This window comes from Sminthopsis crassicaudata, chromosome 4 (assembly GCF_048593235.1).
Source record: "Sminthopsis crassicaudata isolate SCR6 chromosome 4, ASM4859323v1, whole genome shotgun sequence".
Classification (NCBI taxonomy): domain Eukaryota; kingdom Metazoa; phylum Chordata; class Mammalia; order Dasyuromorphia; family Dasyuridae; genus Sminthopsis; species Sminthopsis crassicaudata.
This window is the reverse complement of record NC_133620.1, coordinates 345,565,731-345,593,406: the sequence shown is the minus strand read 5'-3', so window position 1 is coordinate 345,593,406 and position 27,676 is coordinate 345,565,731. Positions and strand designations below refer to the sequence as shown.

Genomic DNA, 27,676 nt, shown 5'->3' with positions numbered 1-27,676 from the left:
TGGAATTGAAGGTCTTCCTTACTCCAGGCTCAGCGCTCTATCCACTGTACTACCCAGCTGTCCATATGCCTATCCAATTCTTAATCCTAATTGAGTGTCATTTCTGCTGAGAAATGTCTCTAGTCTAGTCTTTTCCTTTCTGCCTTGTGTTTTATGTTGTTTCTGTGCATTTAACAGGATTTCCTGTGATATCTGTATCGATGTCTCTTTACCATACTCTGAAATGTCACAAGACTAAAACCCTATCTAAACTTTGTATCTTTCCTTTGCCACAGGACTTTGCATAAAGTATATATTTGTGGAATTGAACAGATTTTCATCCAGGGGGAGGGGGAACAAACAACCAGCCAAAGTGGGTTACACTAGGGTCATCCCCCCTCCCCAACATGCTATCACTGCTCTCCTTCCTCTGTCTCTGGTGCCTACAGCTCTCTACCCTCCACCTTTCCCCCAACCTAGTACAGAACTCTAAGTCATGATCTGCTCCATCCCGGGCAGGGAGCCAGTAAGGCTGGAGGGGCCTCTGAGCCAGGAGCTAAAAATACCCAGGGGCTGGGGGGGAGGAGGGATTGGTGTTGCGGGAAGGTTCCCTGTGGAATCTCTAGGGAGGGAGGGATTGGATCCGGATGGAATTGGTGGGGGGAGGTGACTGCTGTCTGAGCATCCCTTCTTCCCCCCATCTCTGTGTCCACAGACCCAGGGCTTGCACTGAGGATGAAGGAGGTGAGGGTAGGCAGACAGACAATTGACCGACTTCTATTCTGCTTGCTCGTGACTTTAGAAGGGGCCTGAGTTTGGGGTAATGGGAGGGGAGAGCTAGCTTGCAAGCCAGAGCATGCCAGCTGCCCAGCAAGGCAGGATGTTGTCTGGGCTGGGGAAGAAGGCACCCTACCACTCCCATTCCTTCTCTCCCCCCCTCTGCCCTGGGTTGAGAAGCAGTGGCAGCCTACAATTCAGGCAGAGAGGGTGGAGACAATGCTTTGTTACATTTCATTGAAGGAATCTGGGTTGGACCTTTCCAAGGCCCTCCTTCCTCCTATCCCATCAAGGACCAAAACCATCTTGAGGTCATTTTGGCCAGTCCCGTGCCTCTAGGCAACACTATGTCCAGGCCAGACATCTCTGTTGTGTTTAGTATTCCATCACCCATGTTAGGGTGTCCTTAAGAGTTGGGAAGGCCTACAGAATAACTAACTTTGATCTTTCCTGATCTGATGTTAGCCTCTGCTCTCCTAATAATGCTATTTACACTTGGGCATTTCTAATCCTCTCTTCAGTCTGACTAACCTGGTGGGAAGAAATTTGCTGGAGCCGGGTCAGGCTCCAGAATAGCTGATTGTTAAATTTTCAGTATGAACATTTATACCTCAGAAATAGACAAACTCCACAAATTAGGACTTGATTTATTGTCTTGTTGATTGTATAGATTTAAGAAAGTGATAGAGAAATTTATAATAATGCAAACGAAACTTAAAAGTGTGTCCTGGGGTTTCAGAAAGCTAATTGTTAAACATTTACCAGCATATTGCAGCTGATAGGGTGAGGATTGCAGGGTCCAAGAGAAATGGAACCTAGGGTTTCTGGTCTTATCAGTCACATTCCCATGCATAAGGAAGTTGGGTGGCCATTAATTAAAAAGTAGCATGGCGCCTGGTCCATCTTTCCCATCCCCCACCTCAGCCCTGGCTTCTGGCCCATATGCTGTAGGGGTGGGACAGCAGACTCTAGTGGGTGGTCAGTCACCAAAGATCAGCATGACTTTCCTTGTCCCTTCCTGTATCAGACTAGGAAGTGACTAAGAGAAGGCTGACTGGCAGGGCTGGCACCTGGCCAACCATGTGTATGTTGGTACAGCTAAGGGAAGGGGGAGGAGGATTCTCCCTAAACCTTTTCCCTCCTCCTATTTCCCTGAGACCTTAGAACAGAATTTTTGCTGTTGAGGTGTGTAGGGAAGTATAGGTTGTGTCCTGATTCCTCCCTCCCAGGCTCCTCAGGCTCTGCATTCCTGACCTGAGAAGGGAGGGATCTCCAAGTCTTTACATGCCCAGCTTTTGAACCTCTTCTCCCATTCTCATCTGCCCTTCAGTAGAGACTCAGAGTCACTGTCTAGAGGCAGATATTGCACCCTGATGCTGCCCTTGGCTCTACCTTGAGGCCAGGTGTGGAAGGGCACAGAGAGCAATAAAAAAGTCTGTGGTGGATGGGTGGGAGAAAAATAAACATGAGGCCCCTTGGGCCAAGAACACAGAAAATAGGACAGGGAGCAGTGGCTCTAGCAGACCCTAGTTGTTGTAGGACCAGTGTGAGGACAAGAGAGGGATCCACAAACATCAGGGGCCTTACAGCCTTTCAGTGCTTATCTGGCTGACCCTATGCTCTGATTTGGGGTGTCTGGCAGTTCTGGAGTCCGTCACGTACCCCCTTACCTGCCTTTACCTCAGCCAGCCTGATTCCCCAGTTTTAGCTATCAATTGCTGGAGCAGCAACAAAGGCTTTCTGTGCCTTTAGAGATGTGAGACAAAGATACTTGTTGGATTCAGTCAAGAAGTGACCAGAGCCTATCTGAACCAAGGTGGCAGCCCTCTGCATTGAGGGCAAGAGATGCTGGAAAGTTCGAAACACCTAAACTTCACAACTGATTAAATATCAGCATCAGAGAGGGAAAGATCAGGAAATGGCATTCCTGACTGACTTGAAAGATGGTGATATCTTCCATAGGAATAGGAAGGCTCAGGAAAAAAATGGATTTAGGGAAAGAATTAATGAGTTCTCTTTTAGAAATGTTGACTCCAGAAACAGAGGGAAAGTGAGAGGATCATTGAATGAGGGGAACATTGAGTGTGTAGCCCCATAATTTTAATGGAGAAAAAGCAAAGAGAGATATAGGCTAATGACTTAGAAAGGTTTGGATTTAGGGAAGTTGTTTGTTTTTTGTTTTTTTAAGGATGATAGAAACTTGGGTATGTTTGTAGATGAAGACAGAAGATCCAATTGGCAAGAAGAGCTTGAAGACTAGGATGGGGGAAGATAATTATGGGGACCATGTTCTGGAGAAAACTGGAGGGGATGGGATTGCATTTGTTGGCCAAATTAGTCTTGGAGAGCAGGAGCACCACATCGTCAACAGATACTAAAGGAGAAGGGACAGCTAAGTGGTGCGATGGACAGAGCATTGGTCCTGGAGTCAGGAAGACCTGAGTTCAAATCCAACTCAGGCCCGTAATACTTACTAGTTGTGTGACTCTAGGCAAGTCACTTAACCCCAATTGCCTTGCAGAAAGAAAGAGATAGAGGTCGATAGAGAAAGAGACAAACACACCACACACACACACACACACACACACACACACACACACACACACACACAGAGAGAGAGAGAGAGAGAGAGAGAGAGAGAGAGAGAGAGAGAGAGAGAGAGAGAGAGACACGGAGACAGACAGATAGACACTAAAGTCTTGGGTGAAGTCAAAGTCTTGGCAGATGCACCAGAAGGGAGAAGCAGAAGCTCCTAGTGAGCGGTCTTCATTAGTACAATGTAAGATGGCCCACTCAGATGCTGCTGTACTCTCAGTGACATGCCAGTGACATGGCAGACTTTCTGAGGAGGATCACTTTAAGGGGAGAGCTGAGGCTTGCAGAGGTGATCCTCACTGTTCAGTCAAAGAAAGGACCCGGGTGTGCCATCCTCTTGGTACAAGTTCCCTTTTGTTAGAATGAACTTCCTTTACCTTGGATGGTACGTTGGCTGAGAGTTAAATGTTAGTGTGACCTCTAGTCTCTTTTCTGCTCCCTTAGACTCCTTGCTGGCGCTCCTCAGGATCTTGCTTTACATGATAGCCACACCAACCGGACAGGTGCAGTGTACCTATGCCCCCTCAGCGAACCGAACAGATGACTGTGAACGGATGGATATAGTGGAAAAAAGTAAGGGGGAGGGAGCTCAAATGCCCTTGTCCTGAGTATTTTTCTTGGGCAACACCAAAGTATTATGGGGCTAGGAAATTCAGAGGAGATGAGGTCACCATCCTCCAAAGGAGATCCCAGACCCTGACCTTATGGCATTCTCAGGCTGGGGATAGAATAGGGCATAGAGCCACAGATAACTCTGCAGAAAAGGAGAGTGGAACATTCCAGGGACCTGGGGGAGAAGGGAGGGACTAGGCTGGGAGAAAGGTGTGGGGAAAGGTTAGTGTCCACAGCATGGGGAAAAGATTAAAGGAAGATCCCAGAGCCAGAGAAGGCAAAGTGGGGAACATTTTAAGAATAGATCTGCCTTCCTGAAATAGAGAGCCCGAGCGCCCAGGTGTCTGCCCTTGAGAAAACCCTAGGGGTACTAGGAATGTGAGAAGTGAGTTTGTGTTTATGTGAGATGTAAACTCTTAATTTCTCTTCTCCTCCTCACTCCTGCCTTTGCTCTCAGGCGATCCCAGGCAGCACATTATTGAGAACATGTGGCTTGGGGTGACAGTGGCCAGCCAGGGACCTGCTGGCAGAGTATTGGTGAGTGGGTCATCCACAACCCCTGTGCTTTCCTCATACCTTCCAAACTACTCAGATCTCCTTGGGGGTGAAGGGAATGTTACCTGGCACAGGAAGAAACAGGAATCTAAATACCTGGCCTCTGAGAACAATATGTGTGTGTCCCAGTGCTCCCCAAGGAGCTCTGTTTCTCTTCCCAGGTTGGGTGTGGCTCAGCTCTAGTTCATGTCTCATTGCTCTTCCTGCCCCCTGGGGTGCCCACCCTTCGTGGGAATAAGGCGAGTAAGCCTCTGGGAGGAAAGGACAGAAGGGGCCCCGGGCGGCACAAACTTGGCTTTAATTACTTCCTTTGGGAGGGAGGTGGGGCTCAGTTCCTGGCGAACCTTGCCTGCTCCAGCCTGGGCATCAGAATTTCCTGACTACCTTGGAGCTCTTTTTGGAATCCTCTCCTACCCCTTGCCCACCCTACCTCACCTGTCCCTCTCTCACCCTCAGGTCTCAGTGCTGGTTCTTGCCCAGTGCCAGCAGTTCCCATACCCAGCCCTCCACTTCTGGAGGAATAAAATTCTGGAATTCCATTTTGAATTTATTCTAGATTCTATTGCACACAACCACAGATCCAGAATTCTGCCAGTGATCTCTTCTGGACTCCCCATTCTTGGCCATTTCTAGATTAATCCGATTCCAGAATAATGATGATAATGAGCTAGCATTTATACAACCTTCAAAGTTTGCAAAGCATTTTGCAAATATTATTTCCTCACAATAACCCTGGGAGGTAGATGCATTTTACAGGTGAGGAAATGGAGGCAGGGCAGCTAGGTGGTGCAGTGTATAGACCACCAGCCCTGAATTCAGGAGGACCCAAGTTCAAATCTTATTTCAGACACTTAATACTTCCTAGGTATGTGACCCTGGGCAAGTCACTTAACCCCAACCTCAGAAAAAGAAAAAAGAAAAAAAAAAAAAAAAAGGAAATGGAGGCAGGCAAAATCCTTTAAAATTGGCAAATTAGTTTGCATATATTATTTCATTTGATTCTTATAACCTGGAAAAGTAGCTGCTATTATCTCCATTTTACAAATGGGGAAATTTGTAGACTGGAAGTTTTCAAATGTCTTACTCAGGGTCATAGAGATAAAAGTCTGAGGCAGAATTTGAACGTAGATCATCCTGATTCCAAGTCCCCTTTACTCTTTTTTCCTTTGTCACCTAGTACTTGCACACATGCACACACTATCTAATTCTAGGTCAACATCTGTTTTTGGTTTTTGTTTGTTTTTACTGTAAGAGGACAGGGTATTTGGGGTGGGGGGGGAGGCAGGATGTCCTTAACTTACTCTGTAACAAGTTTCTTTTTGACTTCTAAACCAAGGACTGCCCCTAACTCATCCTATGATAATCCCCCCAATTCCCTTATTTTTCAAGGAGTAGTGCTCCCTTTCCCTCTCCTTCCTTCTAGGGGGAATCTAACAGCCACAAAAATTATATATTCAGTTTCAAGGGCTAATGAAGGAAATGGGAAAAAACCCCAGGACTTCCTCCTTCTCCACTCCCCAGAACAACAGCCAAAAGACCCACTGAGAGAGGTCTAAGAAACAAGCAGACAACTGCTTATTCAGGTTCCTGGCTGTGGGCCTCTGGTATTCTAAACAGGATGGCTTGTGACAAAGGTTTTGTCTGGGGTGGGGTCTGTCCCCAGGTCTGTGCCCATCGCTACACCAAGGTGCTGTGGTCAGGATCGGAGGACCAGAGGCGGATGGTGGGCAAGTGTTATGTGCGGGGCAATGATCTACAGCTTGACCCCAGAGATGACTGGCAGACGTACCACAATGAGATGTGCAACAGCAACACAGACTATCTGGGCACAGGCATGTGCCAGATGGGTACCAGCGGGGGCTTTACCCACAACACTGTGTACTTTGGGGCACCTGGTGCCTACAACTGGAAAGGTGGGTAAGAAAAAGTGGCAAGTGGGAGATGACATCTAACCCAGGCCTTTCAGGATAATACAGGATGAGAAGATGGAAGCAACAGGCTGAACTTGCTATCAACATCTCAATTCATGTATTCTTAATATGCCCCATCTGTAGCTTTAATCTTTTTAAATTGTGGAACGAGCTTCTCATTTTTTATCTTGTTGATGGAAACAACAAAGAAGATCCTTCAATGGGAACAGTCAGAGTGAGAACTTCAGTTATCTGCTACTGTAGGCCAAGCTGCTTGATTCTTTCTCTGCTGCAAACTTCTCCCTCTTTCTCTCTTTCCTTCCTTCCCTAGATTCTTCCTTCTTCCTCTTTACCTTTCCCCTTTTTTCATCCCTCTCCTCCTTTTTCCTTTTTTCCCTCTCTTCCTCCAGAGCCTGTCTCTTTGTCTGTCCTTTCCTGTCCTTCTCTAATATCTCTCCCTCTCCCCCTTCCTCTGTTCTGTTTCTCTCTGTCTCTCTGTCTCTTCCTTCCTTCCCTCTTTCTTTTTCCCTCTCCCTTTCATTCTTTCTCCATCTCTCTTTCTCTGTCACCTCTTGCTCTGTTTCAGTCTCTGTGTCTATCTCTCTCTATATGTCCATCTGTCTCTTTTTCTTTCCTTCTCCCTTTTTCTCTGTCCTGCCATCTCTCTTCCTCTTCCCTTTCCTCTCTCTCTGTTTATCTGTTCCTCTTTTTCTTCCTTCTTCCTTCATTCACTCCCTCACTGTCTCTTAGTCTCTCCCCTCATCCTGTTCTGTTTCTCTCACTCTTTCCTTCCTCCTTCCTCCCCTCACTCTCCTCTTTCCCTCTCTGTCTCTCTCCTCTCTTCATCCTTTTCTTTCTTGCTTTTCCCTCACTTACTGTCTCCTCCCTCTCTATCTCTTTTATTTTCCTTTCCCTCCCTCCCTCCTTTCTTTTTTCTCTGTCTTGGTATCTCTATCTGTCCCTCCTCCTTCCTTCCCTTTCCCCCCTCTCTCTTTTCCCCTCTCCACATAAACATACTCCATATATCATCATGGCTGACAACCAGAACAAAAGGAGTGGATGTGAATAGCCATTATAGAGAATCTCAAGAACCATGTTTTCCAGGGCCTGGAATTATCAACCCAGGAGTCAGAGTTTGGGAGAGCAGCAGGATAGATGTGGCAGTAGATTTCTAATTCAGACCCTGCAGAATGTGTCTTTTCTGCAGTGGAGCAACAGGAGAGTAGACCAGGGCCTGGAGTAGCATCCTATCTCTGCTCCATGTTGTTTGTATAAACATGGCCTAGTTGATTCACTTTTCTGAAACTCAGTTTCCTTATTCTATAATAAAATACCTCATAATAAAATAAAATAATTTCTCAGGTCATTCCTGATGCTAAGACTCTGCAATTCTACAGTCTTCTTGAAGTTATTTTTCTAGATTATTGTCAGTAGAATTAGAATTATTTAATTCACAAAGGAAGAAACTGACACCCAAAGAGACCAAATGCTTTACTCAAAGCTCACAAGAAATGGTAGAGCTATAATTTGAATCCAAGTCTTTTTACCCTAAGTGGAGCATCTTTTCTCTGCTACTGTACTTATCTCCTTAAGGAAGGGTTAGGAATCCTTGAGAGGATGATTGGAGATGTCAGGGAAGGTTTCTATGGAATTCAGAATCTGGAAGAAGAAGGGACGGGTTCTGAGTGTGTCCTAATTATTCCTCCTTGCCCTTAAGGTACCACCTACATGATCCAGCGAAAAGACTGGGATTTTTCAGAGCACAGTTTTACAGACAAAGAGGATGTAGGACATCTCTATATAGGTGAGTCCAGAGCTGGAATCCTTGACTATGGAATGAAGAAGAGAGGACCTCGTGGGTGGAAGAAAAAGTCTGGTGGTAGTGAATAGATGTCAGGGATCTGAGACAGATACTCTCTTTTTCAATATCAGTATTCAAGTATAATAGATTTCCTTTGTAACTGCAATGCCAAAAGGAATCACAGCACAAAAAAGGCATTCTTCCCAAGGGACTTCAGGGGAGGTGATTGGAATTCTATGCAGGCTGCACTGAGTTCCCTTGTAACCCAGCTCTTCCATTTTATCTTCTCCCAGGGTACACAGTACAGGTGGGGAATGGCATTTTGCACCCTGAGAGTCTCACCATTGTAGCTGGTGCTCCCCGGGACCGCCATTCAGGCTCTGTCTTCCTCATGAACCTTGAGGCAGGTGGGGAAATGCAGCTGAAGCAAGTGTTAGAGGGGAAACAGGTGGGCGCCTACTTCGGCAGTGCCATCGCTCTAGCAGACCTTAACAATGACGGGTAAGTGAGATGGTAGATCTTTGATGGATCTTGACCCTGCTCACTAATCCAGGGATCACTCTTCTCCTCTAATTCAGGGTAGACATGTATTATTGTGCATCCATTTTCATTTCTTTATGGATTTCAGATCAGAACTTGTGGTGGGTTCTGGGTTTGAGTATCATTGGCAAATAATTTGCCTTTTCTGTACATAGATTTTCCACAGCCAAGCAGTTTGTTTTCCATGACTTTTTTATAGTCATGTATCATGCACATGGGTCTTATATGACCTTCCTATGCCCAAAACATGGGACTAAAGTCCATGACCAGTCCCAAAGCTATGTAGATCTATTTCAGGGTAGTATATCCTTGGGTCACTTTGAGAGGGGGGTGTCATGAGGTCATTGCCTTCACATGCTCTTCTCCACTGGGATAGGTGGCAGGATATCCTGGTGGGTGCCCCCTACTACTTTGAACGGAAGGAGGAGATTGGTGGTGCCGTCTACATTTTTATGAATCAGGGGGGCATCTTCCCCACCAGCCCTTCTCAACACCTCTATGGCCCAAGCGGGTCAACTTTTGGCTTCTCTGTGGCCAGCCTTGGAGACATCAACCAGGACGGCTTCCAGGGTGAGCTTCCTCCCTTCTCCTGCCTCCTCTCAACACCCTTCCCTCTCCATTACTCCTTCAAGTCCACAAATATTTACAGAATACCTACTTTGTGAGGGAACTGTGCTGAGTTACAGGGGGGTCAGTATAGAGAATTAGATATAGTCTCATTCTTCCCAGAAATTACAGTGTAGTCAGAGGAATGACATGCATATGAGAAAACATGGCTAACAAAACAAGGCAATTTAAATACCAAATGTGCGTTGCACTTAGAAAGCTCTGGGATTTAGAAGAGGGAAGACATGTAGTCTAGGGACCTCAGAGAGGTTTCTTAAGAGTGGTAAGACAAGATGGGCTTGATGATTAAATAAGGTTCAGATAGAGAGAAGTGAAGCCTTGCTAAATAGGGAATGTATTTGGGGGAATGGTGAATAGATTGGTAGGGAAGAGCAAATCGGATTCATATTTGGCTGTGGTGAGCAGATGGAGTTCATATAGGAAAATAGGAGCAGTCAAGGCTGGTAAGATAAGTGGAACTTAAAGTAAAGAAAGACTATCTTGTAGGTGAAAAGGGATCCCTGAAGGTTTTGGAGAGTGAGTAACATCAGTTTTGTGCAGCTCTGGTCAGGAAGTAATGAGATATGGGGGGATGTCAGGGAGAAGAATCAAAATTAATATTATTGCAATATTATTGCAGATATCAAGATATTAAAAGATAATGAATTATGTAGAGTAGAGTAGTCACACAGGAAGATTACATTATTATGGAAAAAATCCACAACATAACCCTGAAGGTCATTGAGTTCAACTTACATGTTTTACAGATGAGGTGGCAGGTAAAAGTGAAGTAAGAATCCAGATGACTTATAGATGATAGTACCAGGGAAATGGGAGTGGGTGGAGTTGATTTTGAAGGGATGATGAGAGATTATGTACCCAGAGCTTTAGACAGAGTGTCAGAACTGGACAGAATCCTGTCTCTACCTGGCTGGGTAACTGTAGACAAATCTTTCCCTCTCATGACCTCAATTTTCTGAGAGAGTTGGATTAGTTGGTTTCTAAAGATCTTCTGAGTTTATATTTCTATAGGTTTGGGTTTTGGTTTTTTTTTTTTTTTGAGTTTTGCTAAAAAAAAATTTGGCCTCCTGCTCTGGGACATCTGGCCCTTTCTTGATGCTGCCCCTCCCACCACCAACTTCCACCTTTTTCCTTAGAAGTTACAATTTCTCTGGCCTGGAAACAGTCTGGGATTATTGGGACAGACTATCTGAGTGACCCTGTCCCAAGATTAATTGCTCTGCTCTCTCTCTCTCTCTCTCTCTCTCTCTCTCTCTCTCTCTCTCTCTCTCTCTCTCTCTCTCTCTCTCTCTTTCTCTCTCTCTCTTTCTCTCTCTCTCTCTCTCTCTCTCTCTCTCTCTCTCTCTCTCTCTCTCTCTCTCTCTCTCTCTCTCTGTCTCTCTCTGTCTCTCTCTCTCTCCTCTCTCTCTTCTCTCTCTCTCTCCTCCGTTATCCCTACTCCCTTCTCCCCCAGATGTTGCAGTAGGTGCTCCATTTGAGGGTTCTGGCAAAGTCTACATCTACCACAGCAGTGCCTCGGGCATCAAGGACCACCCTCAACAGGTACAAGTTGGGAGCATGCCATTGGGCTGGCCACCTGCCTATCAGTCACTGTGTTCAACCCTCCCTTCTTGTCCAAGTGCCTGTTTGTCCCATGTACCTGTCTGGTCTTTCTGTTCATCAGTTTACTTCTCAGCTATCGGTTAATCCCACTGCTTAAACAACCAGCCACAGAGGGTTTCTAGTCTCCTATCTATCTCTTGGGCTGTATTGCCTTGTGTCTGGCTGCCCATCTGTCTATAGACCATCCCACCATTTGTCATCCCCATGTATCCCACTGAACGTACATACAGAAAACAGGGTGAGGAGTAACTCCTTAAACCCCATAGCCCCTGCCATTTTCTCCTCTGCAATTCCCCCTACACACACTACCACCACACACCCCACTTTGCTCCCAGGTGATTCATGGGGATAAGCTTGGCGCCCATGGCCTGGCCACCTTTGGCTACTCGCTGAGTGGGCGGCTCGACGTGGATGAGAACTCGTACCCCGACCTGCTGGTGGGGAGCCTGGCTGACCGCATCGTGCTGTTGCGGTGAGCAGGATGGGACACATCCTCAGGGGTAGTGGGATGGACTGGCTTGGGGGACCCATTAGAAGTCAGGAAGTCCATGCCTTGTCTGTCCCTCACTGTCTTTCAATAGTGTCTATTGAATGCATCCAGCTTTCGGTGTCTTTGTCTCTTGTCTTTCTGTCTCTCCCTCCTTATTTTTCTATTATATCAATTCCAATCTTCCAGTTGGAGGCAAAGTGGTATGTAAAAAGAGTCCTTCACTGGGAAATAGGATTTGATATTAACTAGGCAGCTAGGTAGTCTAGTGGACAGAGCCCTGGATCTGGAATCAGGACCTTGGATACTTCCTGACTGTGTCTTCCTGGGCAAGTCACTTAACTTCTGTCTGTCTCAGTTGTCTCATCTATAAATTGGGAATAATGAGTATCAAATGAAATAATCTTGGTAAAAAGTGCTTTGTAAGCCTTGATGAGCTGTACAAATGCTACCTATTACTATTAGTTTTCCCTTGCTTAATGTACTAATATCTCCCTTTCTCCTGAGAGGTCACCATTTCTATGGGTATTTAACCTATGTCTGGGATTAGATGATGGAAGTGAGGATGAACCTAGGCTGATCTGGGCCATCTCTCTTCTCATCCCATCCCCAAGACTTCAAAGTGAGTACAACAGGGGACAGACTGATGTGCCATATAACCTGTACCATCTTCTGGATTCAATCTCTTTATTTGTGACCAGGGGTGTTGAATTCAATGGGTTTCAAGATCTCTTCTAGCTTTAGTGTTCGATGACCAATATTCTGAGCTCTTTACAGAGCAGGACTTGTGGTCTGCCCACACCGTATAATCTGATGACCAAATGATTTTTTTTTGCAAAGACGCAAATTCCCTTCCTCCCCTTAGAGCCCGTCCAGTTATCAACATTCTCAACAAGACTCTAGCAGTGAGGCCTACCATGCTGGATCCTGCCCGCTGTACTTCCACCTCCTGGTGAGCTACTCTTTCCTACAAATCCTTTATGAGTCCCTTCTTCCCATACCCTTCCCCTAAACAGCTTTATCCACTCTTTAAACTTTGTATCTTTCCCTTCCTCCTAGCCACTTTCCTTGTAGAATGTAAACTCCTGCAGGGAAGAAACAGTTTTTAGTCCATGTTTGTATCATTAGTACCCAGCAAAATGCTTTGCAGATAGAAGATGCTCTCCTTCACACTCTCCTTTGTGAATGAAAAGAGAGATGGGTACCTTAAGAGACAGGTGTTGCTGAATTTCTAACTTTACCCAGAACTACCTTCTTTCTATCTTCCCAGCAAGATTCCCCCAACCTTCTTCTGGTGCCTTTCCTTTCCTTTTGTTTTCGGGGGAATGGGGGCATGGGGGATGGGATCTAGGGATGCTTATTGTCTCCTTCTCTTGACCTCCTTCTGGTGGTCCTTATAGCATTCAGGTCGAGGTATGCTTCGCCTACAACCAAAGTGCAGGGAATCCAAACTACAGACGAAACATCAGTGAGTGTTGTGAAATGAGGGTGGTGAAGGGGATCTGGGCATGGGACTTGGGGATGCAATACAGAAAAAAAAAACACCCTACTGATTTGAACTTCAGTGAGGAGTTCAAGACCTATTTCTGATACCTGCTAGTTTTGTGATCCTGGGTGAGTCCCTTTAACTTCTCAGAGTATCAGTTTTCCTATCTGTAAGATGGGTCTAACGAGTTGTTAGTCCCAAGTAGGCACTTGTTGGTGTGGTTATGGGGATCAGAGAAGATAGTTTATGTAAAGTGCTTTGTAAAGCAGTTTGGAAACACAGCTGTGAGCCCTCTCTATGTGTTAGACAAATATAAACTATAATTATTATTCTTACTCTATTGCATGCTCTCCCTGGTTGACCTCCTTGCTGCTTTCTCCTAGCACTGGCATATACCCTGGAGGCAGATCGAGATCGACGCCCACCCCGAGTCCGGTTTGCTAAGAGTCTTTCTTCTACTTACCATGGACTATTTTCCATGCCTGAAACTCGCTGCCAAACCCTTGATCTGCTTCTAGTGGTGAGGAATGGGCGGGGGTGCATGTTCTTGTGTGTTTATATGAAAACATTCCCATCTGAGATGATTTCAAGTAGCTGACACCATTTGAGCCAAGCAGCTGATGATACAGATGGGTAGATGAAGGATCTGGGTTACAGAGAATCCAAGAAAAGGGTGCTCTTCATATTAGGGAGCCAATGAGGTCAAGAGAGCACTGGGAATTGGAATTGGAAAGAATTGAGTTGAAGTTTGGCCTCAGACACTTATTAGCTGTGTGACCCTGGACAAATTACTTAACCCTAGTTGCCTCAGTTTCCTCAGTTGTAAACTAAGGATAATAACTATACCTAGGGACTTTTATGAGGATCAAACAGATAATATTTATAAAATGTTTAAATAATGCCTAGTACCTAGTAGATACTTAGTAAATTCTTTTTTCCTTCCTCTACAAATTCTTGGAATACAATCAAATGCAATAGGCATGTATTAAGTTCTGATTTAACCATTGTCTACTTCAGTTTCCTCATCTGTAATATAGCATTTATCCCACAAGGTTATTGTGAGGATAAAATGAGATCCTATTTGTAAAGTGCTTTGCAAACCTTAAAAAGTACCTTATAAACACAAGAACTATGATGACAATGCACCTGATTTAATTCCTTTATATTATATACCAATATATGCCACTGAAATGATTCTGGGGTCTAGAGATAGTGCCCTCAAGGCATTATATGTGGAGGTCTCTCTGGAGGAAAGTTCCAGTAGGGAAGGAATTATGGGGGGAGGAGTATGATCCTCAGCTTCCCTCCCCTCTCCCAGGACAATATTCGGGATAAGCTCCGCCCCATCTCGATCTTCATGAACTACTCTTTACCAGAAAAGCTTCCTAAGCACCCACGCCTTGGACTCCATTCCCTGGATGCCTTTCCTATCCTTAATGAGGCCCAGCCCAGAGAGAACCAAACAGAGGTCAGTTAAGTAGGCATTTGGGAATATATAAAGAAGGAAGGCATGGGGCAAAGAGCTAAGAAAGGGGAGGGATGGGAAAGCTTGGGGTCTGAGGGGTGGTTGGTAGGTAGCTGAAAGAGATGTAGGCCTGAGAAGGAGGAGAATATTAAAATATACTTCAAGGCTCAGGACCGGGAGCACTCTGCCCTCAAGAGGACCATCAAGGGCTAAGGATAGGAGACTATCTGTTGTCTGTCATGTCCTATTATATGTGAATTTGGGGGCAAGGTGACAACATTTCCCTTTTAGGAGAACTATTCCTGACATTAGGATTTGCAGGGATCATCATTTCCTGAAAACCTTTACCACCTTACTGATTTTCCCCTTCTCTCTTCATACCTCCAGATTCAATTCCAGAAGGAATGTGGTGCTGACAATCAGTGTGATAGTAACTTACAGCTTCAGGCTGCTTTCTTGTCTGAACAACTACAGCCCATCAATAGGTAAGAGACCAGGCTGGGCCCCTGAATAGCCAGTTTAGGAACTGGGGGGCCAGACCTATGCCTCATTGTACTGATGGTATTTGATGGAGAAGAATTGGATCCCCTTGATTGACCAAAAGGGAGTTGAAGGGTGGGAGCAACTCATTCCTTTCTTTCCATCTCAATTTCTAGACTTCAGTACAGTAAGGATGTGCGAAAGCTGTTCCTGAACATCAATGTAACCAACATGCCCAGCAGGGACCGAGCTGGAGAGGATGCTCATGAGGCTTTGCTCACCTTAGTTTTGCCTCCAGCCTTACTTTTCTCCTCTGTCCGCCCTGTGAGTCTGCCCATTTTCATCCTCAGTTACTCACTAGACTCCAGAAGTCTGAATAGGAGAGAAGGGATATCATTATCCTTGTTCATTTGCATGTTGATTTGAATGCATTGGGATTCATTGTGTACCTCTCCCAACCCCCAGCTCTATCTGTGTTTAATAAACAATCCCCCTGTTGCTATTTGTAGTTGGGCTGGAAGAACTGGTTGAACATTACCTGAGCTGGCCTAGCATCTTTGCTGCCTTCCCCTCACTTAACCTCCAAGTCTAGAATTTCTTGGGATGGAGATTCCTAAGTCTTCCACTAGGGGAGAAAGCAACAGTTCCCTATTTTGTGTATGGAGAAGGGATGGGAGTCAGTGAATCAGTGGATTCTATCATTGAAGCATATTTGAGAAAGGCATGGACTAAATCTGACTTAACTTTCCCTGTTCTCCAAATCTGTCTCCCATTTCATCCCCATCCCAAGGCTGGAGCCTGCCAGGCTAACGAGACCATCCTATGTGAGCTGGGAAACCCTTTTAAAAGGAACCAGAAGGTGAGTAATTTAGGGAAGGATACAGGGCCCTACTGTAAATCTTATACCCAAACAAAATGATAGGATAGGTTGCCGTGCCTTGATCTATCCCATTGTTTCCATCTTTCTTCATCATGCCTAAGCTCCTTCAGCCTTCCTGGTATTCCTAGCTTTCTTTGGCTTTTTTCTTCTTGCCTTGGCTTAGGAATTTATTTTGTTCTATCTTTTTCTATTTCCTCAATGTCATAGATTCAGAGAAATAGGAAGAGACACAAGCGTGAAGAAGGAAACATGTAGCTACTTAGGATGGGAGGGACAGGGAATGGGCTGGGAAAATTCATACAGTTCAACAAATGTCTCTCTAGCAAATCTAGAGATGATCACCCCTACATAGTATACATGTAGGTGTCAGGTGTATGCATATTAGTTGACAGGTACAACAATCTTCACACCCCTCTGATGGCTATCAGCTCACTTTTTTATTTATTCTCTGAGGCAATCAAAGGGTATTCTAATATTTTCTCATAAATTAATAAAAACTGGGGCAGGTAGGTAGCACAGTAGAGAAAGCATCAGCCCTGAAATCAGGAGGACCTGAGTTCAAATTTGGCCTCAGACATTTAACACTTCCTAGCTGTGTGACCCTGGGCAAGTCACTTAACCCCAATTGCCTCAGCCAAAAAAAAAAAAAAAAAGAAACACATAATCTCTCATTATTAATTAATTATGATTCCTCATTCCAATTTTTAAATAAATTGGAGAGACTTCTTCCCATCAGATTTTATTCCTCTTTTTTTCCTTTTCCCTCTCACATCTGTATGTTTTTTTCTCTCCTTCCCTCCTCTATCCTTATTTCTTCCTCTATTCCAATTTTCTACTCCTTTTCTTTTATCCTCTTTCTCTTCTGCTTCTCCCTCTTCTCTTCTTCTCCTCTTTATCCTTCTATCTCTCATTTTGTTTCTGTCTCTCTCTCCTTCTTCTCTTTTTCTCTTCTTTGGTCCCTCCATCTTTCTCTCCATCTACCTTCACAGGTTTAAAAAAAACATAACATTAATATTACTGGCTGTGTAATTTATTGCCACTGTAACAAACAATACAAAGACATGTTTAAATATTTCAACAATGTAGCATGTATTTGAAAAATCACAGCCCAGCTAACCTTTAAGTAGAAGTTGCAACTGCTGATGACTGTAGTGATACAAATCACTTCTTTAAGGATGCAGAGTAAAACTTAAATAGTTCTTTCAAAATGTTGCTTCTCATTCTTTTTGACTGTTAACTTACACAGTCTCTCAAGAAGTACTTTTTAGTTCTTTCTCCCTGTATTTCACAAAGTCTCAATCAGATAGGAGTGTTAACTTTGTCCAGATGACAATTAAACAGTAACTCCCCAAGATTCCATTTTCTCTTAAAGATGCAGTAATTGTAGTTTCAGCAAGAGAAGCCATTGAAACAGATGTTACTTTAGTACATAATACAGTTGGCATTGGACTAAAGTACAGTGAAAAGATAAGAGGGAAAAAAAGAAATAATCTCTACTTTAAAACCATGGACGTTGGCTGAGGATGAGGGGCTTACACAAAGAGAGAAGGGGGGAAAGAGACAGTCAGTGAGAATTGAGGGTAGGAGAAGAGGAAAGTAAGTTGTGAGGGTAAGAGAGGAGAGAAACTCTCAGAAACAGTAGGAAGAAAGAGAGAAATAATGAATAAATAAATATATTCCCAGTATTATACTTTCTTTACATTGTCTTTGACTATAGAAATAAGAATTCAGAGACCATTAACCTCTCTTTTTACACCTTCCCCTCAAAGATGGAGCTGTTTATTGCCTTTGAGGTCATTGGTATCACCCTACAGACTCGGGATATTGAGGCTCAGATGCAGCTTTCCACGTGAGTGGGGAGAGTGTGAGTTGGGCTGGGTGGGTGGGCTAAAAAATGCATCCCACTCCAACTTTTCAGCCCGTCATGGTGGGTGAGAAAGCCTTTCTCCTGCCATTCTCCACTGTATTATATCTCCTTAGGTCTAGTCACCAAGATAACCTAAAGCCTGTGACTTTGATGCTGCAGGTGGATTATACACTCCAGGCCTCACTTGGCATGTAGGTAACTCCTTTTCTTTCTTTTCTTTTAAATTTCAGAAATATTTTATTTTTCCAATTATATGTGAAAATGGTTTTCAACATTCATTTCTGTAAGATTTTGAGTTTCAATTTTTTCCCTTCCCTCCTTTTACCACTCCTCCTCAAGACAGCAATGAATCTGATATAAGTTATACATGTACACATTTAAAACATTTCCCCATATTAGTCATGTTGTAAAAGAAAAAAAAATCAGGACAAAGGAGAAAAATCATGAGGAACACAAACCCAAAAAAAGTGAAAATAGGATTCTTCAATCTGTATTCAGTCTCCATAGTTTTCTTTCTGGATATGGATGGGATTTTCTATCCCATGTCTATTGAAATTATCTTATATCCCTGTATTACTGAGTCTACCATGGTTAATCATCCCACAATTTTGCTGTTACCACATACAGTGTTCCCATAGTTTTATTCACTTCATTCAGCATCAGTTCATGGCTTTTCTGAAATAAGCCTGCTCATCATTTCTTATAGGATAATGTTTCTTTACATTCATATACTACAACATGGGTATCCACTCAATTTCCAATTCCTTGATACCACAAAAAGAGCTGATATAAACATCTTTGCACAGATAATTCCTTTCCTTGATGCCTGTCTCCATATATTCCACAAGCTACACCTCTTCCCTTAATCTAAATCCTTCAGTTGATACAGTCAATAAATACCTGTCCCTATATTATTTCCCATCCTGTTTCCTTCATCCTATATCCTATCTCTTTTGTTCTCTCTACCCCATAGTCTCTTTCCCCTTCCCTATTTTCTCCATGTGCCTCAGTTATAATCTTTGTCAGCTATACCTGCTGTATTCACTCTTACCTCCCCCTAAAGCTCCTATCTGTCCCTGTACAGGGTGAATCACCGACTACAGAGCTACTTTGGGGGAACAGTGATGGGAGAGTCAGGCATGAAAAATGTCACTGATGTGGGGAGCCCTATCACCTTGGAATTCCAGGTATGGAAAGTTCTGGGATGAGGAGAGGTGTTGGGTTAGATGATGATGGTTAGGGGGAAGTTGCGCCTTTTTGGAAGAGTTGGGATTAGTTGAGAGGTTATAGGTTAAAGAAATAGTCATCATAAAAGGCTTGCAGGTGGAATATGATGACACAAGGATGAAATGGCTAGTAATGTCAGATCTGTTCTTAGGAGAGAGGAGGTCAATGTGGGGTGGTAGCTTTGGCACTAACATATCTCCTGGGGTCTTCTTTGTTCCCAGGTGGGCCCGGTGGATGAGGGGCTGACAGCTTTGGGAACTCTGGTCTTAGGGCTGGAATGGCCCTATGAAGTTAGTAATGGCAAATGGCTTCTGTATCCCACCGAGATTATCATCCAGGGCAATGGAACCTGGCATTGCCAGCCACCTGGGGACCTCATCAATCCTCTCAACCTCACAGTAAGCAAATCTTTCTCTTTGTCTCTCCTGCCTAGATCACCTGGAGTCTAGATATCACCTCTACCAATTACTAAGGGCTAGCTCTGCCTAGAAAAATGAGGCATCTCAATGTTTTGCCTGTCGAGACTTGCCCTCTTCCTTTGCTTTGGCTCAGACTGGCTCTCTTTTCTTTTTTATCTTCTTCTCCCCATCTATATGATCTTTTTTCCTTTTTTTTTTCCTTCCTTTCTCTGTTATCTTTCTTCCTGTCTTTCCTGTTTTTCCAGCAGATTTCTAAGGATGAAGCCCCTTCTCAGAGACGCCGGCGAAGGGAGCTGGATCCTGGAGAGTCACAGGCACCTCCTCCTATCACTCTGGCCACTTCCAGGAAGGCAGAGTCAGAAACTGTGTTGGTAAGTGTCTGGAAAAAGGGGCTGATGCTTGGTGAATGTGATGTCACTCTAGCTGGAGCTCCTATGCCAACCTAAAAAATGTGATGGGGCCTGGACAGAAATTCAGAGCATCATAATGTTTATAGCAGAAAAGAACCTTGGAAGTCATCCAGTCTAACATTTCATTTTAAAAAGAAGAAAAATTATCAAATCAGGTCAATAAACATTTATTATACACCTATTATGTACTAGGCACAATGGTAGGAGCTAGAGATACAAAGAAATTAAAAACAAACAAACAAAAGTCCCTGTTCTCAAAGAACTCAGTCACTAATAGGGGAGACAATGTGTAAATAACTATGTACAAACAAGATATAAATGAGATAGGTTGAATATAATTATCAGAGAAAAGGCGGTAGCATTAAGGGAAATTGGGAAAGGTTTCTTGCAGATTTTGGGATTTTAGCTGGGATTAGAAGGAAGCCAGGAAGCAGAGATGAGAAAGGAGAGAATTTATACACATGGGAAGCATCAGAGAAAATGCCTAGAATGAGGAAAAGGGGGAGATCATCATTGAACAAACGATTGATAGAAGAGTATATAGAAAGTATAGAAAGACTGGAAAGGAAGGGAGTGGAAAGGTTAAGGTCTTGAAAAGGCAAACAGTGGATTTTTTATTTGTAACAAGAATAACTAAGCAAATTTGAACTCCAAGTTCAAAGAGTAGCAGACCTAGATCCTTCTACTATTCTCAAAAAGGAGGGAAGGCCCCTGAGATTAGGATTAGGATATTGTGGGGCAGAAAGCCTTTAAAACCATATTGTTCATTTGAATTTAGGAACCATAGCTAGTAAGTTTCTGAGGCCAAATTGGAATTTAGGATCCATAGCTAGTAAATATCTGAGACCAGATTTGAACTTGGGAACCATGCCAGAAAAGGATCAGTTGAAGGATGCAAGAATGTTTAGTCTAAGGAAAAGTAGACTTAGAGAGGATCCAATGGTAGCTCTTAAGTATTTGAATTATTAAAGTATTACATAAGTTACTTTAAGTATTTAGGTAATTAAGGTGTTTAGATATTTATGCTATCATGTGGAAAAGGCTTTAGATTCAGTCTGCTTGGATCCAGAGAGCACAGTTTAGGACCTCTAGGGAATATAAGGAATAATACAGGGAAATATTAATAAAATAATTAATAATACAGGGAAAACATCTCAAGAATGAGTTATCTAAAAATGAGAAGGGCTTTTTAGCAAAGTAATGGAAATAATATTACTTAAGTCCTAACACTTCTAATTTAGAAAGAGAAATGTCCAAAGTGACCAGTACCATCTGCACCCCACCCCTATGCCCTTGAATATCTTGAAGTAGGTGGAGCACTGGCTAGCCCTGGAGTCACTAAAACCTAAGTTCAAATCCAACTTCTGACACTTACTAGATGTGTGACTCTGTGCAAGTCACTTTACCTCTGTCTCAGTTTTCTCATCTGTAAAATAATAATAGAACCTATCTCCCAAGGTTGTTTTGAGGAGCACTTTGCAAACTTCAGAGGGCTATATAAGTATCAGCTATTGCTATTATTATATCTCTGAAATAATTTAATATAATATTTATAAGAATTTAGAATGAGGGAAAGATTATGTTAAAGGACACAATATGTTAACTTTGGATTAACTTTCTTCTCCATCTAAAATCAGGTCACTTAATTTTCTTCTAAGCCTGCTTGACTGATTTGACCCAACCTTTTAATTCTTCTGATATACTCTGAGGACCTCTTCTAGGTGATCCATACCTTGGTTCTTTCTAAATAGAGAAAGATAGACTACCCACAGTTAGGAGTGATCATGCTTATTTTTTGTGCTTGACCTTTCTGTACTTGTGCTAGCCTTTAAACAAGCTTCTCCTCTGAGGCCAGATTTGAATTTAAGAATTACAGCTGCTAAGTGTCTGAGGCTGTATTTAAATTAAGAACAATAACTAATAAGTGCCAGATTTGAATTTAGGAAGATGAGTCTTCCTGATTCCAAGGCCACTGCTCTATCCACTTTGTCACCTAGGTATCCAAACTAGGGCAAACCAGGTTAAGAATGTTTCCCCCAGAGGAAGCAGGGCTGATTGGGAGGGGTCAGGGGAAGCTTTGAGGAATGGGGAATGGAGAGTAGGGAAAAGGAAGGGAAGTTGGAGTGGGTGCGTAAGGTGATGTAGTTCAGTCTATTCAAGTCTCTCCAAGAATGTTGACTTTCATTTTCATCATTTTGTCTCTAGTGAATAGGTGTTTGATACATGGTAGGCACTTAATAAATGCATATTGAATGAATCAAGGAATGACTATGGGGACATGAAGGTCTGCTTGCCTGGCTAGAGTATCTATTGTCATATTACATGGAATAAGGACCAGCTGGGAAATAGCTATGAAAGGAGGGCTGAGGGGCTTGAAGAAGATTCTCTTATTCATTCTCTGCTCAATCCAGTCCTGTGCCAATGGTCGAGCTCGCTGTGTGTGGCTGGAGTGCCCGATTCCTGATGTCTCAGTACCCTCCACCATGACAGTGCAGGCACGAGTGTGGAATAGCACCTTCATCGAGGTTAGTGACCTGTTTTAGGGGAGTAGAGAAGTCTGAGCTCTTTAGTGCCATTCCTTTATCTCAGACATTTTGGGGAGGCATGAGAAAAAGAATGAGCTGGCCTAGCCAAGCTTGTCACAGAAGGCCCATCATCCCAGTCATGTGGGAAGCCTAACATGTTTACTTGTCTCCCCCTGAGGGATTGCCATGTGGCTGTGGGTACTAATATAGCAAGTATGTATGAACTATGGTTCACATGTATCTGGATAATTTTGTCCATGTGTGTGAGATGGCTTTGATGTTTCTGGATTCAGTCAGTATGTCTGTGGGTTGGAGGAGGGGAAACTGACTGGAGAAACTTTGGAGTGAACAGAGGGGTGATTGTTGATCAGTCTGTGAAGACACATCATAGACCTGAACATATGAGAACTGAGAACCTTTTCTTCTGAATCTGTCCCTGGTGTTGGGCTTTTGTGGATGGTGTCTGGATACAAGGGTTCTGCTTGGGATGGAGCAGGGAGGGTAATGAGGAACAATGGCTGTCTCTCTTACTTTGTCCTGCCTTCCATTGCAGGATTACAGTGATTTCGACAGAGTCAGAGTGGATGGCTGGGCTACCCTTTTCCTCCAAACCAACATCCTGACTATCAATATGGAGAATAAGACGACATGGGTGAGTCACAAATAAGAATAAAAGGGTTTACTTGCTTTCACTAATTGCTTGCTAGCAGAAGGCCACATTCTAAAGCTCTCCCATTCCCATTATCTTGGCGATATCGTTCTTCATTTACAGATTAAGAAATTGAGACTCAGCAAGGTAAAGGGACTTGCACAAAGCTAGGTAAAAATGGTCAGATCCTAACTCCCAGTATAAGGTTCTTTTCCTTACCCCATACTCAAAAGGTTAAGAATTATCTTTTAACAGTAAGTCCAATATGAAAATCTTTTCATTTATGCATGTAGGTGCTAGAGGCAGGAATTGGGGTGGGGGAACAAAGAGACATGAGAGTCTTGCTCACGGGAGATTTTATTCTCCACTTGTGGGATCACAGGGATGAACAGAGTGACCTTTGCAGGTCAAACAGGAATTTTTCTCAACCTCCAGGCTCCCCCTTCAGGGAGACAGTCAAATTGCAGAGCCCCATGGCTCAGGTCTAGGGAAGAAAGGATTTGGGGGTGGGGGGATGTGGTAAGGAGTCCTGCTAAATGGTCCTTCTGTCTTCCTCCATCCCTGTCGATTCATCTACTCCAGTTTTCTGTGGACATTGACTCAGAACTGACAGAGGAGATTCCTACAGAGATTGAGCTCTGGCTGGTCCTGGTATCTGTGGGAGCTGGGCTATTACTGTTGGGGCTCATCATCCTTTTGCTTTGGAAGGTAGGCACCCCACTCCACATCCATCCCCTTCCCTACTCATTCCATTCCCTTCAGTCCCCTTCACCCTAATTCAGACTCATTTCCCCTCCTTTCTCCCTTTCCCATTCTATTTCTCCCCATCCCCCCCCACCCACCCTATTTCTTTCTAGTCCCATGTTGGATATTGCCCTGGTAGCAACAGTGAAGGTAAAAGCTCTTTCAAAGGACATAGTTTGGAGCTGGAGAAGGGAAGTAGCCCCAGTTGTATCCCTATGACCACCACAGGGTCAGGGTCCTGATCTTCCAAACCCCTCCTGGCCCAAGAAATGGGACCTAAGTGTCCTATCCTTCAACCGTTGAGTCTTTGCAACTCCCCGAATCCCCTCAAGTGGAGACATACCCAGGCCCACCCCCCACCTTTGACTTTGCCTCGCCCTCCCCCACAGTGTGGCTTCTTCAAACGAGCTAGCACTCGAGCCCTGTATGAAGCCAAAGGGCAAAAGGCGGAGATGAAGAGCCAGCCTTCTGAGACGGAGAGGCTGACCGATGACTACTGAGGGGAGACCCATGCCTCCCCATCCCACACACACCCCGGGTAAATTCTTCCATTTAAAACTAAGAAAACCCAAATCAAAAGAACCTTTTTCCTCTCAGACTCCTGCAGTCTTTGTGGGACTGAGTCTGTCCTGTCCTCTCTTCCTCTGATTCCCTCTTCACATCTCAAATTCTTCCAAGGTGTCTTCAGATTTTCCCTCTTCACCTTGGCTCTAGATATCCACTATGGGAAGAGAAATGGCCTAGCAGACTGTAAAAATACAAATCAAGGGTTCCTTTCCCCTATTCTTTTTATCCATCCCACTCTCCCCTCTGTCCCTAAAGGGGCTGGCTTGCTTCCTTCTAAGTTTCATAGCTAGCTGCCCAAATCAGAGAAATGGGATCAAGGAGAGGCCATTGGGTATGAAAGGCCACAGGAGTTTAAGCTTTTGGGGGCTCCATCTCAGCATGGGCAAAACTTCTTTATTTTTTAGAACTGGAGAAGAGACTAGGAAACAGTTGATCCTTTCCTAACAACCTTTTTCAGTTCTTAAGCAAATTCTAGGCCCATCTTAGTTCCTTCCCCCAGGTCCAAAGCCAAGTAGGATCCCTGGAGGAGGCAGAGAATTATTGGATACATTTTATGCTTGATGATTCTATGCTTTTTAAAGAACCTCCCTTGGGATATACTTTTATATATATTTTCCTTTGATTGCCCTGCTTGGAATTGTTAGGATCTTTTTCCTGATGGACCCCTTCCTTTCTACCTACAGTATTCCTACCCAAGAACCTCAATTTCTGTTCTTCCATCTCTATTTTTCTTCTATTCCATTCTGCCTATATTTTTCAATTCCTCTTCCTCTTTATCCAGCAAGTCTTCTGCTAAAAGAGGGTGGATGGAAATAAACAATTTTGGATTGTGGGAAGGGAGGTCCCTGATTTTCAAGAGATAGTAGAGGGAACTATCTGAAAGGGCCCTGGCAAAGCTGAAACCAAGGCCTGAACCATATTTTCTTTGGGGAAAGGGAAGTAGAGAGAAGGGGGAATTCTACAGGAAGACTGGGGAAGGGAGGTCCAAATTTGTATTCCTCTTGGAACATATCTGGCCTGCTAGCTTGAAACAGTTGGATAACTGGATACTAACATTCCTTATTTTTTTCTCTTCCCTCCTTGGGGATTCTCTACTTTCTGTTCATTCCCTCCTGACAACCTGAACAGTGTGACTTCTTCAAACGGACCCATTATTACCGGATCATGCCAAAAGTACCATGCTGTGCGGATACGGGAGGAGGAGAGGTACCCACCCCCAGGGGGCACACTGCCTCCCAAGAAGCACTGGGTCACCAACTGGCAGGATCGAGACCGATACTACTGATATTTTCTTAAGCTTCCATCTGTGCCTAACTTCACTACCCACTCCCCCAAATCCAACTTTTTTCATTCTATTTATCATAAATTATGCCTCCTGCTGCCTACAGGAAGCATCACTTGGCCCTTAGCACCCTTTGAGTTCCAGGATTATTTTCCTCAACTTCCACTACAGCCAGGGGAAGTGCCTTCCTCTACTTCCTGAACCTAGCCCTTTATTCTCCAAATTCTCCACATGGTTTTCCTGTCTCCACTTCTCTCTCCCTCCCTCCTCTCTTTTTTCATCTCTCTCTCTCTCTCTCCTCTCTCTCTCTCTCTCTCTCTCTCTCTCTCTCTCTCTCTCTCTCTCTCTCTCTCTCTCTCTCTCTCTCTCTCTCTCTCTCTCTCTCTCTCTTTTCCCCTCTCTCTCCCCCTCTCTCCCTTTCTCCCTTTCTCCCTCTCTCCCCCTCTCTCTTCTTCTTTTCCTCTTCCTGCTCTCACCGACCCACCAACACGTGCACATGCTTGTGCACACGTAAGTACTGATTACTCATTCCTCCCTCCCTAGGGCTACATTTTCTATCTTTCATATGAACAGGGACTGTAAGACACTTGCTAAGGCCATGTTCACGATTACCCCTTGTCCCTGCATACAGGTGATCCCATGTAGGTGTTTGAGGGATTTTCTTGCATACATGTGACCATGCATGGAATGTCCCAAGTCTTTGCTGGTGCCAAAACCTGGATGTCTCTCCCCATTCTCTTCCTGCCTTCTCTATAATCCTACATAACCCCCTGATCCCCTGGGGTCAGGAAGAATGAAAACCCCCAAGTCTTATGGGGAAAAAAAAATCACTCGACCCTTCACACTGGACTTACATTGAGCCATAGCCACTGGATTGATTCTTCTTGGGGGGCAATGATGACTGCTCAAGTTGGACCAGAGATGGACCCTCATCTAAGGCCACTAGCCATTCACAGAGAGCAAAAAGAGAAACTTCTAAGGTGGGAAGTTTGACAGGCCTTTGATGTACTAAAAAGGCTTCTTTTGTAGCCCTTCTCAAAGGCTTCTGCCATTTACATCCTCTCCACCCTCCGACGACAGACTGAAACTTCAGAGCATTCAAGAGGGAAGTTAGATTCCAAATCCTTGCCTGCAGTGGTCCCTATGCAGGGTGTAAGATATACAAAGAGATGACATTGATGTGACCAGATGGGGAGATTTGGAAGAAAGAAGGGGGATTAACAAGGTGGGTTGGATATGAGATGGGAATGTCCATCTCTTCTCCATCTCACCTCTTTGCCTCACTAGGGAAAGAAAAAGGGGAAATGGCAGTGATTGTACCTAAATCCTAGTGGGGCAAATGGGGAGGAAAACAGATGACTCAATGAATGTAGAGTAGGGCTTGAGGCTTTGGAAATAAGCCCTTGCCCTTCTCCAGCTGGACCTCTCCCTCCATCAATACTCTTCGTGACAGCTGCTTCTCCACTCTTCCCTTGTATTTCCTCCCAGCCCCTCACCATGAAGAAGTGGTTTGAGACCACTAGAGAGAGTATGGTTCCTGGAGGTCAAAGTTTTGATTATCAGTACTGGGGCTAAGACACAAAATACTTCCCAAGGGAAGTTAATGGAAGTTAACAGACTTCTTTTGAGTCTGGCCTCTTGGCTGCTAAGGTTAAAAGCTACTATTTGTTCTCCTTCCCTGAGCCCTCTATACCCTTCCCCTTCCATGGTACTGTAGCAGGGGAGCCCCCTCCCCACCCTTGTGCCTTCACTGTATATAGGCTTCTGGTGGCAACCAATAAATTGCTTCTGATTTGTACGATAGCTTCTCATTCTGTTGTCCCACTTGTAACATCTGCTGGTGGGGGATGGAGTCTTGTGCAGAGCCATCATGGTTCTTCCCTTCTGATGAAGAGGGGAAGGACTTGTTGGCCCTTTAAGTTGATGAGGTTGATGAGGGAAATTCCCATCCCTACAATCAGGGAGATCGAAGACTGATAATTGGGTCTAATCAATGGAAATACATCCGGTAATTTTAATTAATCACCTACAATATCCTGGGAATACAGAGACAAAAATGACTTGCCCTCAAGGATACATACCTAGTTAAACAAGACAGATTTGAGGGATGGGAAGACACCAACAGGTAGGAAGGAAAAATGCTTCATGTAGAAAATTGTATAGGAATGGCATTTTGAGAGAAATGGGGGA

General features: G+C 44.1%; 1 protein-coding gene across 1 annotated transcript in view; it reads left to right on the top strand.

The window, feature by feature from the left end:
- The window catches only part of ITGA3 (integrin subunit alpha 3), a 34,948-nt gene extending 7,664 nt beyond the window's left edge, over positions 1–27,284 (top strand). Inside the window, 26 exon segments of the mRNA XM_074261186.1 lie at positions 3,796–3,883; positions 3,885–3,924; positions 4,421–4,500; positions 6,182–6,431; positions 8,146–8,232; positions 8,523–8,730; positions 9,146–9,339; positions 10,850–10,938; positions 11,334–11,470; positions 12,351–12,437; positions 12,886–12,953; positions 13,355–13,491; positions 14,290–14,439; positions 14,824–14,921; positions 15,093–15,240; positions 15,707–15,775; positions 17,566–17,645; positions 17,777–17,854; positions 18,748–18,850; positions 19,112–19,288; positions 19,558–19,680; positions 22,131–22,244; positions 22,798–22,896; positions 23,476–23,601; positions 24,027–24,175; positions 25,333–27,284. Of these exon segments, the coding sequence (XP_074117287.1) occupies positions 3,796–3,883; positions 3,885–3,924; positions 4,421–4,500; positions 6,182–6,431; positions 8,146–8,232; positions 8,523–8,730; positions 9,146–9,339; positions 10,850–10,938; positions 11,334–11,470; positions 12,351–12,437; positions 12,886–12,953; positions 13,355–13,491; positions 14,290–14,439; positions 14,824–14,921; positions 15,093–15,240; positions 15,707–15,775; positions 17,566–17,645; positions 17,777–17,854; positions 18,748–18,850; positions 19,112–19,288; positions 19,558–19,680; positions 22,131–22,244; positions 22,798–22,896; positions 23,476–23,601; positions 24,027–24,137 (2,941 nt within the window). The 3' untranslated portion in view covers positions 24,138–24,175; positions 25,333–27,284.
- The last annotated feature ends 392 nt before the right edge of the window (positions 27,285–27,676 follow it).